Raw genomic sequence first — 14,757 nt, forward strand, 5'->3', positions numbered from 1 at the left:
CAAAAGAATCAGTGTACCCTGAAAAGTAAGGCAGATGAAAGAATCACGGCCTATTCCGGATATCCTTTTGTCTAAAATTTAGGCGGGCAATACATGCTCATCCTTCACCTGCCTAGGAAGTAATTTTAGTTCACTGGGACAGCCCAAGATCTTGAAAACAGAGTTCTTTTCATGTGCACATATGGGTTTGTAAGATTGTAAATCTCATTCTGGTTCATTTGCAGAACCTAAGGTGCTTTGAACCAGATTTCCTTAGTTACTAAAAGTCAGTACTAACTAACGTATTAAAATCTGGGTCTTCTGAGTCTCAAACCATTCTCAACCACAAATCTCATACAATTATTAACAGACACTATTAAGGTACTAAGGATGGAAGATATTACTTCTTTTTTAAATTTTTAAAAATACTTCTTTTAGTTGTAGATAAACACAATACTTTATTTAGTTTTATGAGGTGCTGAGGATTGAACCCAGTGCCTCACACTCTAGGCAAGCACTCTGCCACTGAGCCACAACCCCAGCCCCCATAGATATCACTTCTTGCTCACAAGTAGCTTGCAGAAAACGTGCTGTTCCTCCAAACACCACCTTATTCTCTAACAGAAAAAATAGTACACACAATGACAGAATTAGAGAAAATTTCATCCTTCCCTCTCATTTTATTATTTTTATTCATTTATTGGAAATCCTAGGGATGGAACCCAGGGCCTCACACATGCTAGGCAAACGTTCTATCACTATTTTTGAAGAAACAAAGATTGGATTTACCTAAGGCCATACTATATAGTTTTAGAGCCAGACCAGAATCTATGTAGACTTTCCATCTTTTTTTTTTTTTTAAAGAGAGAGAGAGAATTTTTTAATATTTTTTAGTTTTTGGTGGACACAACATCTTTGTTTGTATGTGGTGCTGAGGATCGAACCCGGGCCTCACGCATGCCAGGCGAGTGCGCTACCGCTTGAGCCACATCCCCAGCCCCTCCATCTTTTTAAAAAATATTTTTAAGTTATCAATGGATCTTTATTTTATTTACTTATATGTGGTGCTGAGAATCAGACCCAGTGCCTTGCACATGCTAGGCAGGTGCTCTACATCTCCACCACCCCAGCCCCTCCATCTTTTTTCCTTTCTTTCCTTCGTTGAACCTTGTGGCACTTGAGGCAGGGTCTTGCTAAATTGACCAGGCTGGACTCAGTTTTTTTGTTTGTTTTCTTTTTGTACTGGGGATTGAAACCAGGGGTGCTTAACCGCTACTGAACCACATCACCAGCCCTGCCCTTTTTTTAGACAGGGTCTCACTAAGTTGCTAAAGCTGGTTTTAAACTCATGACCCTCCTGTCTCAGCTTCTCTAGCCACTGGGATTACAAGTGTGCACCACAGTATCCAGCTTAGTTTTTTTTTAAATGATGTTTCTCATTTATCTGCAGATTATGGTTACATGTTGGCAGATTTATGATTGGCAAAAAATTGCAGTAATAGCTGGCCCCTTAAATTTTATGTGACAAAGCAGATAAACTCTATCCACTTCATGAAGGAAAAACTTAAGCCAATCCAAGAAAACAGATGCCCCCCACCTGCCTTCATTATTTTTTTTAAATTATTTTTTGTTATAGATGGACACAATATCTTTATTTTATTTTTATGTGGTGCTGAGGATCAAATCCAGTGCCTTACATGCCACTGAGCCACAACCCCAGCCCTCCCCCTTCACTTATTAGAAAAGGAATATAGCTGGACACAGTGGTATACACCTCTAATCCAAGCTATTTAGGAAGCAGAGGCAGGAGGATAGCAAGTCAAAGTCAATCTCAGCAACTTAGCCAGGCTCTGTCTCAAAATACAAATTTTAAAAGGGCTGGGGCTGCATCTGTGGTAAAACACCCTTGGGCTTAATCCCCAGTACTCTGCCCCCCACCTCCAATAAAAGGAATGTAGCACAGACTCGAAATTCTTTTTTTTTTTTTTTTTTTGAGAATTTTAATATTTATTGTTTTTTTTTTTTTTTTAAGTTTTCAGCTGACACAACATCTTTGTTTGTATGTAGTGCTGAGGATGGAACCCGGGCCGCACCCATGCCAGGCGAGAGCGCTACCGCTTGAGCCACATCCCCAGCCCTCAAAATTCTTAAGAATCCATAGATGTGGATTCCAGTCTTGCTACTTAGTAGCTGGATGAACTTGGGTAAATTATTCTACCTGATCTTCAGGCTCTTTATAATTCAGAAAGCTACCTCATTGGGTTGTTGAGTTTGAGGCACATAGTACAATGCCTGGTACATAAGAAAAAGAGATGCACCATTATCATCAAGAAGTGGGTAGCATGGTGCGAGAGGAAACCAACACATCTGCTTGAACCTTTGTCCCTACTGAATACTCCTTTAACTAGACTTCTCAATGATCTTCACCAGAGCCTCATTTTCTTTCTGTGTACCTGCTCGTCTTTTGCCAAAAATTACAAAATGACTTGATGTAATAAAGCCATCCTAAAGAAAATAAAAGTGCCAAGCACAGTGGTGCACAGACAATTCCAGCTACTTAGGAGGCTGAGTCAAGAGGATTACGAGTTCAAAGCCAGCCTCAGAAACTTAGTGTCTAAAAATCAAAAAACCAGAAACGTGATGGGATGTAGCTCAGAGGTCTGAATTCAATCTCCAGCACCACACAAAAGAAAAAAAAAAAAAAAGGAAATCCTTTTATGTATTCTTCCCTCTCCCCTTAGGAAAATATTTAACATGTACTATACAACAAGCACTGTGGGAAACACTAAAACGCACTTGCTCACTTGAATCCCACAGCTCTATTACATAGGATATGGGCAAAGTTAAGGATCTTCAAAGTTGAGGATCCTTAAGTTTGAATATCTTAGGTAACTTGCCCAACGTCACCACGGGTGATCAGGCCAGTAATCAAACTCTTCAATACTGTAGAAATACTTAGCAACAGAGACTGGATAAGGAAAAGGGGCAGAGTTCAAGAAACTTCCAGAAGTGTTCCAGCTGGGTCCTGGAAGATGAACAGGCTTTCACCAAGCGGGGAAAAGGAAAGCCTTCCAAACCAAGGAAACAACAAAGACATGGAGGTTCTACCAGCAAACCCCTTCCCTGTTCTTCTTTCCTCTTCTAGGTAGGGGTGGAGAATAAGCGTGGACTTGGGATCCAGAGGCTCTTGGTTCACCCAACACCCACTCGCCTCTCTGCTTGGCTAAGCCTCCTCTGCACGCCCGTGGGCTCCCCAGCACCTCACTTTTCCAACCCCCTCATCCTTCCCTGGAATAAGAACACAGAAGGGATTGGCTACCGGAAACTGGCGGCGGACGGTGGGCGATGCGGCAAAGGGCGAGCACAGCAGCAAAACTGGCTCCTTTGTCACATCCACGTGAGGTCGCCTACTTTTCAAGCGCCCATCCTATCTAATGGCGGATTCCAGCTCAGGAAAACAGTATTGACGAGCTCCAGAAAGATGGGTGCGGAGGTACCACCACCTCAAGCGGACACCGACGGCTGCCAACGTCCCACTGCACCTGCGCGGGTTCTGGCCAGGGGCGTGGCCTGAGCTTGGGAGTCCAAGGGCCGGGCCGCCGTTAACCAATAGAAAAGAGAGTCTGCGAGTCACATGCCCATACTCTATCCAATCACACATCCTACTCCGGAATCCTTCCGCCTTGGAATAGAGACTGGAGATTGACAGGGTTGGATGTGCAGGGCCATGTGAGGTGGAAGGTAAATACTGCCACGTGGGTTTTTTTCCCCCTTTGTGGCAAAAGTTGAGGCTACACTGTACTTAGTGGAACGGTTATTTAATGAGTTTATGTCGTGTTTTGGGCACTGTGAAGGTACTGTGGCTTCTAAAATGTAATCCTGCCTTCAAATTGCTCATTGTAGTTTATATATTTATTGTTTAGAGCATCATAGGCTTTATATTAGAGTTTCCTATATCCTATTTTCCGCAAAGAGCGCTCAGCAGATGCTCATTAAAAGATGTTAAAGAGCCGAGCATGGTGGCGCATTCCTGTAATCCTAGGGGCTAGGAGGCTGAGGCAGGAGGATCGCAAATACAGAGCCAGCCCCAACAACTTTGCAAGGCCCAAAAGGGCTGGGGATGTGGCTCAGTGGTTAAGTGCCCCTGAGTTCAATCCCAATCCCCGGTACAAAACAAAACAAAACAATTTAAAGAGCCGGGGCATGGGGCAAATCTGTAATCCCAGCTACTTGGATGCAGAGATTGGAGAATTGTAACTTCCAGGGCATCCACCGGGAAATTTAGCAAAAGCCTGTCTCAAATTTTTAAAAATAAAAAACGGGCTCAGTGCCCCGTATGGAGGCCACCCTGGATTCAATCTCAAGTACGTGACCCTGGATTCAATCTCCAGTACCTAAAAAAAAAAAAAAAAAGAAATTTACTCTCATCCAACCCTTGAGGTAATGGGAAATAGGTAGAATTTTATGTTAGGGTATTTTTTAGGGCCCAACTATAGCATTAAGTACCTGTGTGACTCCGTTTTGTTTTGTTTGTCATCTGAAAAAAAAAAAGTGTGTGTGTGGGGGGGCAATAATCTCCTAAAAGCGCGCATTTTGTTACATCTAAACAGGAGCTTGTAGTTTCTTTCCATTGAAAAAAGATGTTTATGGCCTTTACAGTTCATTAAATGTTAAGACCAGCTCTCATTTAATTTTGTATCCCTTTGAGGTTGGCAGGGTAGCTCAGTGGCAGAGAAAGCAAGACACCCTGGGTTTGATCCCCAGCACTGCAAAACAAACAGAAAAGTTATTTTTTCATCCCTCACAGTCCTACCATAGTACAGTATTCAAAAAGGGCCATCCAATTGATGCTTGTTGAATTTGAGTTTGAAAACAGTCCTATTCTTGATGACTAAAAACACTCCATTTAGCATTCAGCAGTCATTTGAACAAGTTCACAGTCTGGTGGCACTTTCTCTCTAAATTATGAAGATTTGAGTTCCAAGCTCAGTTCTGCCACCTGGGAATGAGTGACCTTTGACAAATCATTTACCTCTTTGAAGCCAGTTTCCTTATTTGTAAAATGTGGATGTAATAGTACTTATAAATATAGAGGTAGGAGACTAACTAAATAATTGTGCAAAATACACTATCTGGAATATAGAGCAGAGCATATATAAAGATACCAGTTTGAAAAATGGGAGAAAAAGTCTCAGAGAAGACTGAATTGCAGACAGCTGCTAACAATCATTGTCTTGATGCCAATCCCAGGCACATTGTATTCTATGCCTTTTGTACACTTCCTGGCTCAGGGTAAATCATTGATTGGATGGATAAAATAAGGGAGAAATTGGCTCCCAAATAAGTTTTGGGGCATTCCCTTCTTTAGACTGACAGTGCTTGGCTGCCTACCATAAACCCAGAAGTGGGCACTACTAAGGTTTGAAATTGCTGCTTTGATGGTTTCTCACAGTCCCTATTATCCTTTCTTATCTTTGCTTTTTAAATTTAGCTCTCTTTGACCTCCACTGTGGTGAATTCAATGCCATATAGTCATCCTCATAGAGAGACTTGGGTGGGTAATTTAGTGGTTAAGAGTTCAGGCATTTCCACTAGACAGGCTCTGCCATTTATGTGATCTTGGGTAAATGACTTATCTCCTCTGAGTTTTTAATTTCTTATGCATAAAATGAGAAGCAATAATACCAATATCACAGAGCTAATGAGCACTTGAGATGCATAGAGACCTGGCAAAGAGTGGTATGAAATAAGTGCTCAAGCAATGTAAACCATTATTGCTTATTATATTTGATTGCTATGATGTAAAAATGAGTTCATAGGGTGTGGTGAAGTCTTTGAAGCGTTCAGAAAAGGTAAGAGTTGTAGAAAAATGATTTAACCGTCAAAATGGAGACAGAAGAATGAGAGTAGGTTATTTCTGGCTCACACTAAACCAGAGTCCAGCTCAACAGGCAGGCAACTCAAAGATTTGCTGATAGTACTATCACCTCATAGAGCTATCCAGAGTATTTAGAAATACACTGTCCTCTTACAGAGTAAATAATCAGTAGATGATAGTTGATAATCATTGTTCATATTTCAAAGTACTTGCTTCCTAGAATTATCCTTCTAATTCAACTTGCATTTCTAAGGCTAGAAGGAACTGACTAGATCTTTCACAAAAGATCTAGTGATGAGCCTGCTGTGGTGGCACCTAACTATAATTCCAGAGACTCAGGAGGCTGAGGCAGGAGGATCATAAATTCAAGGCCAGCCTGGGTAACTTAGAGAGGTCCTCAGTAACTTAGACCCTGTCTCAAAATAAAAAATAAAAAGGGCTGGGGATGTAGCTCAGTGTTAAGTTGCCCCTGGGTTCAATCCCCAGTACCATACATGCAAAAAATAAATAAATAAAAATTTTTGGGGTTGGGGATGTGGCTCAAGTGGTAGCGCACTCGCCTAGCATGTGTGAGGCACTGGGTTCGATTCTCAGCACCATGTAAAAATAAAAATAAAGGTATTGGGGCTGGGGTTGTGGCTCAGCATTAGAGCACTCACCTAGCACGTGTGAGGCACTGGGTTCGATCCTCAGCACCACATACAAATAAATAAAATAAAAATATTTTAAAAAATAAAGATATTGTGCTCACCTAAAAAAACCTAAAAAATAAATATTAAATTTTTTTAAAAGTCTAGTTATATTCAGCAAACTGAGTACAATGATACCCAAACGTGAGATCTTTTCAACAATATGCTTTATTGGAGGACACAGTGTCAGGTGAAGGCAACCAGACAGGTAGGGGTGACACTATATCTTAACAATATTTGTCAGTATCCAGGTCCTTGTGCTCCTTATTGTATGGAGCCTTGGAAAAGCAGATGGCAGCTTCGCGGTCGCAGTTACAGATGAAAGCCTCGCATTCTTTGTTTTTGCCTGGAGAGGGATAAGTGGAGAAGATTGAGTCAAAGCAGACCCTTCTTCTTACAGTCCCAGGGCAGGAAGAATTAACTGGAATAAGCTGGTGGCCAGCCCATTCGTGAAGATTTAGGATTGCGAGATGAAGCACATCTAAACCAGATCAATTGAGATGGCCAGTACCACTTGAGTTCCTGATAAATAATGAATATAATCGTTGGGACATACTTACATTAAAAATTTATTTGCTGTTTATCTGAGAGCCTGCAATAACTGTCTTTTGGAAAGTCCTATTTCAATCCTTACAGGAGCTCACTGATTTTTAAAACCTGTGTAGTTACAGATCTCTGATAACACAGGCAAGCAACGATAAGCACCATGGGAAGCATTAAAACATATACTTAAGGCAGTAAACTATTGTACATTTCAATTTAGTTAAATTGGATAATCTAATTTCTCTACCTTAGTAAAGTACACATTTCTGGGCTGGGAATATAGCTCACTTGGTAGAGTGCTTGCCTTGCATGCATGATGGGAGGTTTCCAGATAAACATGTTATCCCTGTTCATACAGTTGGGTTTAATTATACTGGATATAGTGGGAATCTACCTATATGTTCTACCACAGTGAAAATACTGGCTGTTTAAAAGTGGCCCCAGAGAAAAACATGGCATATGGGAGAGCCAGAGGAGCCAAAATCACTGGCCCCTAGGATTTAAAAAAGTATGTCCTGACAGTTACATAACCACGTTTTCCATGGAAATCCACCAATACCTTACTCTCCTAATCATACTACAATAGAATTGGATGCCTTTCCTAATTAGGTGGAGTGTGCCAATATCATGCCAGTGCAATATAATGTTTCAGTGGATATGTTCAGGACTGTCTCATAGATTTGAGAAGAGGCACCCACACCAGAAATTTACAGCTCCTGGAGGATTTATTAGTAGTATCCTGACCTTCAGTGGTGGTGGCATACACAGAGATCTGTGGCATTAGGTGTCTTAGATTTCATCAACTACACTTGCAGCTCCCTAACTGATCTTGTGTATAAGAGCTATAAAGTGGCTCACTGATATGGCCTGTGGGCCTGTGTACAATCTCCTTTTTTTTTTTTTTTGGCAGGGGGGTGGGTACAAGGGATTGAACTCAGGGGCACTCAATCACTAAGCCACATCCCCAGTCCTATTTTGTATTTTATTTAGAGACAGGGTCACACTGAGTTGCTTAGTGCCTCACCATTGCTGAGGCTGGCGTTGAACTCACAATCCTCCTGTCGCTGGGATTAAAGGCATGCGCCACCACATCTGGCTCCTTACGTTTTAATTTCTGGGAATACATAAGTAAATAGAAGCCAGGTGTAGTGGTACACACCTGTAATCCCAGTAGCTCTGAAGGCTGAGGCAGGAGGATCGAAAGTTCAAAGCCAGCCTCAGAAAAAAGCAAGGTGTTAATCAACTCAGTGAGACCCTGTCTCTAAATAAAATACAAAATAGGGCTAGGGATGAGACTCAGTGGTCGAGTGCCCCTGAATTCAATTCCTGGTACCCCCCACCCCCCCAAAAGTAAATACAACTAGAGAAAAGTACCATGTAACTTGTCAAAGTTGCAATCTGACTAATTGCATCACCAGGTATAATAGAGGACAGGAAGTGCTTGTGTTATTCCAACCCTCCTTTGTTTTAATCCCAGCTAACATCACAGAACCGTGGTATTCTGATGCTGGAGTCCTACAACAGATTCCTAACCAGCAGAATAGACATCAGTGTGCTCTTGGTCTCATCACATTTGGAATAGTTACTTTAATATCTGTTCTGGTCTCTGCAGTGACATCCACCATAGCCTTAGCTAAAAGCATCAAAATGCTCATTTTTTTGAGCCATGATTTGTCTCAGAATACTTCCAAAGCCCTACAGAATCAGGTAGATATTGATGGCAAGATATAAACTAAACTAAATGCCCTGGAAACCACAGTCACAAATATAGGAAATGAGCTTGCTGCTCTTAGACAGTGGCTTTACTGCCATGCTAGATACAAATTTGTGTTACAGAAGCAAGATATAATGCTTCTCAATGGGATTGGGAGAAAGTTAAAAATTACCTAATGAGCATTTGGCAGAGAAATAATAAGAGTCTAGACCTAATAGAGTTACACCATCACATCCAAGATATTCAGGAAAGCAGGAATGATCTTGTGGATCCTTCATGGCTTGCTAAATAAATACTTAATGATTTAAATGGTTTTAATCCTTGGAATATGTTAGAACATACAATATGGACATTTTTAGAATTACGTGTTTGCTTCTAATACTCTTTTGTGTTATAACATCAGGATGCCACATCTTCTGAAAAGAAATCCAACAGCTCCAAATAATAGCTCATTACTTGCACTTAAAGAAAAAAAATGGGGAGATGTTGGGAGCAGAGATTTGAATCATGATCTGACTGTCCTACAGCAGGAGCTGCAAACCTGCACTGGGAACTTCCTGTGCAAAAGTGCAGATCAAGATTACCCAGTTGCTATGAGGACACCCTGCTTAAAGGAGGTTCTGTGCTAGGCACAGGACTCTCAGTTTTGACCCTGAGTTCAGACACCAGCTGCCAGGGGTAAAGAATTATGAGCACAAGTTGAGGATTATTATTTGCTGCATCTTCAACCTTCAATCCTGCATGCTTTGAAGAAACTTTCTCACAGAAAATCCTTTTGATGATAAAACCTATGTAATAAACATGCTGAACTAGTTTGGGGTCACTGTTCCTCCAAAAGGGTAATGTGCCACCTAGCCCCAGGTTTCTCTATGTCTTTGTTTCTCTTTTCTCAATCCCCCATAGCTCCTCACTGATTTCTGAAATAACAGCCAGGGCAGACAGATCAAAGTAGTTAAATTGCTGAAGCCAGCTTCAAACTTTTGATCTTCCTGCCTCAGCCTCCCAAGCCACTGGGATTCAGGAGTGAGCTACCACACTCAGCCTACTAGGCATTGTTCCTAAAATGGTCATTTTTTTGTGGGGGGGGAAGAGTAACAGGGATTGAACTCAGGGCACTTGACCGCTCAGGGCACTCGATCACTGAGCCACATCCCCAGCCCAATTTTGTATTTTATTTAGAGACAGGGTCTGAGTTGCTTAGCGCTTTGCTTTTTCTGAGGCTGGCTTTGAACTTGCGATCCTCCTATCTCATCCTCTCAAGCCGCTGGAATTACAGATGCATACCACCAAACCCAGCTAAAAATGGTCTTTCACAAGGCAATGTGAGAAAAGGCAGAATGCAAGACTGTATCTAGATTAATGCATTCATCAAATATTTACTGAGCACTTACTGTATGCCCAACCCTGCTCTAGATTCTGGGGATGTATTAATAAAAAAGAAAACAATCCCTTTGTTTATGGAGAGAGAAAAAAGAAATAAATTAGATATTAGATGGTGATTAATACTGTTGAGAAAATAAACCAAAGAAGGAGATAGCATTGGAGGGATATATGTGATTTAAAGAACTTGGAGAAGGAAGACCTCACTGGAAAGGGACATCTGAAGAAAGATCTGGGAAGAAGAGGTATAGCAGGCAAATTGATGGTAGAAAGTGTTTCAGGCAGAAGAAATGAAGGACTTGAGGTGGGTTCGTGCCTACCTGTGATTAAAATGATGGACATATTATTACAAGGATAAGGACAAAAGGGAGCAGGAAAGACCAAAACAGTTCATTTGTTAGGATTATGGGATTCTGCATAATCTTTTTTCTTGGCACTTTTGGATTTGAATTATGCAATTATGGTTATTTCACTGCATTTGTGCAGTTTGGGAAAGTGGGACATGTCAACGAGGGCACAATGAAGGTTTGTGAGAACCCAGAGTGTTGCCCTCGCATGGCAATACTCTTCTCTCCTCTGAACTGCCTGCTCAGAAATAAGAACCCCGTTCATGGCTGGGAGTGTAGTCTACTGGTAGAGCACTTGTCTAGGATGCATAGGACCCTGCATTCTTGTTCCATTCTTATCACAGAAAAAAAAAATCTTCATGGAGAGACCCATTTCACTAGGAACACATTTCATATTACACCATGCCACTATAACCACTTAGTGGCTAAGATGAGAACCTTTGAAATCAAATGAAACTAGGTTCAAATATCAACGTACAACACATCAAACTATATGATTTAGGAAAAATGACTGTCTTTGATCCTTGTTAATAATAATAAAACCTATCTTGTTTAATTGCTTAACCAAGTACCTGGCATATAATGAAAGCCTAATAAATGACAGTTATTGACTTTTTCTTTTTTCTCCCAGTACTGAGATTAAACCCAGGGCCTCACACATGGTAGGCAAGTGCTCTACTACTGAGCTATATCCCCAACCCCTTTTAATTTTATTTTGAGACAGGGTCTCACTAAATTGCCCAGGATGGTTTTGAACTTAGGATCCTTCCACTTTTAGCTTCCCTGGTAGCTGGGATTAGAGGTGTGCACCACTGCACTCAGCTTGCTTCTTTTTATTAAAAAAGGAAACAGTATATCATGGCACTTAAGAGCAGAGGCTTTGGAGTCATATAGAATTATGTTCAAAAGCCAAGTACCATCATATTCAAGCTGAATGAACTTGGACAAATGGCTTAGCCTTTGAGCCTCAGTTTCCTCATCTGTAAAATGGGGATAATAAATGTATACTAAAGTGTTGTTGTGAAGATTAAACGAGACATTGCCCAACACTAAGAAAACAATGGTATTGCCATTGTCGTTACTTCCCCCAGGCCTACTTAGGGTCTGCTAGAATTTATGGGTCAAGGTTGGGAAAACTTACTGCTGCAGATGACCTCTGTCCCAGAGCAGGTATATGAGTAAGTGTTGGTGTAGGGGTTGTCCACGAGGAATTTACAGCTGGGCAACTTTTTGGCCTGGCTGTAGCAGGCGTCGTGTGTCTGGCAGCACCTACAGAGGGGAAGGAAGAGCTGAGGAGCAAGGACCCCCACACCAGGTCAACCCTCACCTAGGCACAGGAGGGGTATCCCCAGGAGGAACTGTCCCATGCCTTGAAAAACTGTGAGCTCTCTTGCCATAGATTTGTTTAAAATGATTTTATCATGGTTTGTAGGAATGCGGTAAAATTGCACGTCCTGATGATGCTGTGACACTGTTTTTTTTTTGTTTGTTTGTTTGTTTGTTTTAAACCAAAGGTTGATGCCTGGGTTGTGTGGTTCTGATGGTTTGTTTTGCCATTTTCTGCCACTAGAGGGGAGCATCGCATTGCCCATGATTCTGCATCAGCTATTTGGCATTTTCTTTTCTTTTTTTTTTTTTTTTGGCACCTTTCTTTTTTTATCTTGAGACAGGGTCTGGCTAAATTGCTCAGGGCCCTCGCCAGATTTTTGAGGCTGGCTTTTAACTTGCAATCCTCCTGCCTCATCCTCCCGAGCTGCTGGGGTTACAGGTGTGCGCCACCACATCTGGCTTCTGCTTTCCATTTCTAACAGGGAACACTGAATGCAGGGCACTCTTGGCCTGTGTTTCTTATGACAAAAGGTGGAAACATGTTATCCTTAGCTAACATGCACGTCCCCTTTCTGGGCTTGTGCCCTTTCCCCATCCCAACAAGGACTCTTCAAGTCTCCCTCTAGATGGATCACTCACCTGTCCAATTCATCCACAGGGGTGCCTGAGCCACCCAAGCCACAAAAGCAGCCATAGTTGTTGTAGTCCTTATAGGGGTCACTCCCGGGGATCGTGCACTTGATCACATTGCGGAACTGCCACACCGCCCGAGGGCTGATGTTGTGCGCAGTAACGCTCCCTGCAAGAAAACGCAGCCCGAGTTCAGATTGGTCTGGCACCCCCAGAGGTCCACTGACTGCCTGCTCTCTGTCTCCTTGACTCCTGGCAGCTTGACTCCTGAAAAGAGCACTGGAAGCCTGGCGCCGTGTCGGAGGCCCCCAGCAGCTCCGGAGGCTGAGGCGTGAGGATCCCAAGTTCAAAGCCAGCCTCAGCAACAGCAAGGCTCTAAGCAACTCAGTGAGACCCTGTCTCTAAATAAAATACAAAATAGGGCTGGGGATGTGGCTCAGTGGTTGAGTGCCCCTGAGTTCAATCCTGGGTACCTGCCCCCACCAAAAAAAAAAAAATGCCAGAAACTTAAAGTGAATTTTTTTCTTTCTTTCCTTTTTTTTTTTTTTTGTGTGTGTGTGTTTGTGTGTGTGTGTGTGTGTTAGTACTGGGGATTGAACCCAGAGGCGCTTAACACTTAATCACTGAGCCACATCCCCAGCACTGTTTTAACAATATTTTTTTTAGTTGTAGATGGACACAATATCTTTATTTTTATGTGGTGCTGAGGATGAACCCAGGGCCTCACACATGTGAGGCAGGTGTTCTACTACTGAGCTACAGCCCCAGCCCTCCCCAGCATTTTTTTTTAATAAAAAAAAAATTAAAAACATCTTTTTATTGAAATCCACATAACATAAAATCAACCATTTAAAAATATTTTTAGTTGTTGATAGATGTTTATTTTTTTTATTTATACACAGTGCTGAGAATCTAACCCAATGCCTCTCACATATGCTGGGCAAATGCGCTACCATTGAGCCCTAGCCCCAGTCCCAAAATGACCATTTTAATCACTTAAAATGTACAATACCAGATTGATTTTTTTTTTCCTGTTGGCTGGGGATTGCACCCAGAGCCTCACACTTGCTAAGGAAGCACTCTACTGAACTACTTTTTTTTTTTTTTTTTTTTTTTTGCGACAGGGTATCACTAAATTGCCCAGATTAGCCTTGAACTTTCAATCCTCCTGCTTCAGCCTCCCAAATCGCTGGGATTAGAGGTATGTATCACCATGGCTGGCCAGGGTCCTATTTAATCAGCCATCAATATTTTCTTACTGTCCATGATTTGCCCTTCTTTTTCTCAATTTTTCTGGGAGGCACACTGGGACCACTCACTGTACTTAAACTCCAGGGCTAAGGATAGAATGGCAGTTGGCTGCTCTTCTCTGTGAGTGGCTCTGTGGTGGCAATTAACAGGTGCAGGAGGAGCAGAGGCCTAGAGCCTGTTCAGGCAGGAGGGACCCAACTGCCCTGTTCCCCTGCTTTCTCTCTCCCTTCCCTCCCTCTCCCTTTGATCTAGCCGGCCCTATTCTGCAGAAGCCAAGAACCGTGGCTTGGTGCGTGGGTGCGTGTGTATGTTTATGTATGCACGCATGCTCGCCTGGACTGGGACTAGGGCTCATTCATCTCTGAGTTGCTGGTCTCAACTCAGAGCCTGATTCCTCAGAGGGCTCCATCAATGCTGAATGAATCAATGAACAATGGATGAATGAGTGGGATTCAAACTCCACCTGAGTTTGATTCACTGTGTCTGACCCAGTACAAGGTGCCAGCCAGCCAGGTGAGTGGGACAGAAACAAATCAATTAATCAACAAGATGAGAATTGCTGAAACAGGTTATGTTCTGGGAGGTCATCGTGCGAAGGCAATATAGCAGAGGGGGAAAAAGTGGGGGTGTCTCATAGTTTGGGTGGATGGGCAAGGGAGACCTTTCTAAAAGGAATCATGTGAGTTCAAACCTGGAGACTGAAAAGGTGTCAGATGTTGAGGATTTGAGAGATGAGGAGGGAACCCCCAATCCAGGAGATCTTCAGTCCCACAGGGAGTTTCAAATCCAGACTTCCAGCTGTGCCTAGCCCTGTCTCCTGTGATCTGAGTTCCCCCATACATGAGGAGGAATATCTAGCCCACACAAAGGGGAAAGGGGTACTTACCTGCAAGCAGAGCAGCCAGCAAGAGGAATTTCATCTTGAGTAGGAAAGACGCTAAAGAGACCAGTGGCCTCCGTTTTTATAGTAAGGGGCCCCACACCCCCAAGATAAGGCTGTTTATTTTGCTCTCAGCC

At 42.4% G+C, this 14,757-nt stretch overlaps 1 protein-coding gene across 1 annotated transcript; it reads right to left on the reverse strand.

Moving 5' to 3' along the window:
* Nucleotides 1-6,696: 6,696 nt before the first annotated feature.
* Nucleotides 6,697-14,757, reverse strand: Pla2g1b (phospholipase A2 group IB). The gene is made up of 4 exons (XM_046456517.1): nucleotides 14,627-14,757; nucleotides 12,499-12,658; nucleotides 11,672-11,799; nucleotides 6,697-6,892 (listed from the first exon to the last, which is right to left on the reverse strand). The coding sequence occupies exons 1-4, from the start codon at nucleotides 14,658-14,660 to the stop codon at nucleotides 6,774-6,776; spliced, it is 441 nt and encodes a 146-aa protein (XP_046312473.1). The 5' UTR covers nucleotides 14,661-14,757; the 3' UTR covers nucleotides 6,697-6,773.

This window comes from Marmota monax, unplaced genomic scaffold, assembly GCF_021218885.2.
Source record: "Marmota monax isolate L192 unplaced genomic scaffold, Marmota_monax_Labrador192_F-V1.1 WCK01_AAM20220418_F8-fsc00185, whole genome shotgun sequence".
Lineage (NCBI taxonomy): Eukaryota > Metazoa > Chordata > Mammalia > Rodentia > Sciuridae > Marmota > Marmota monax.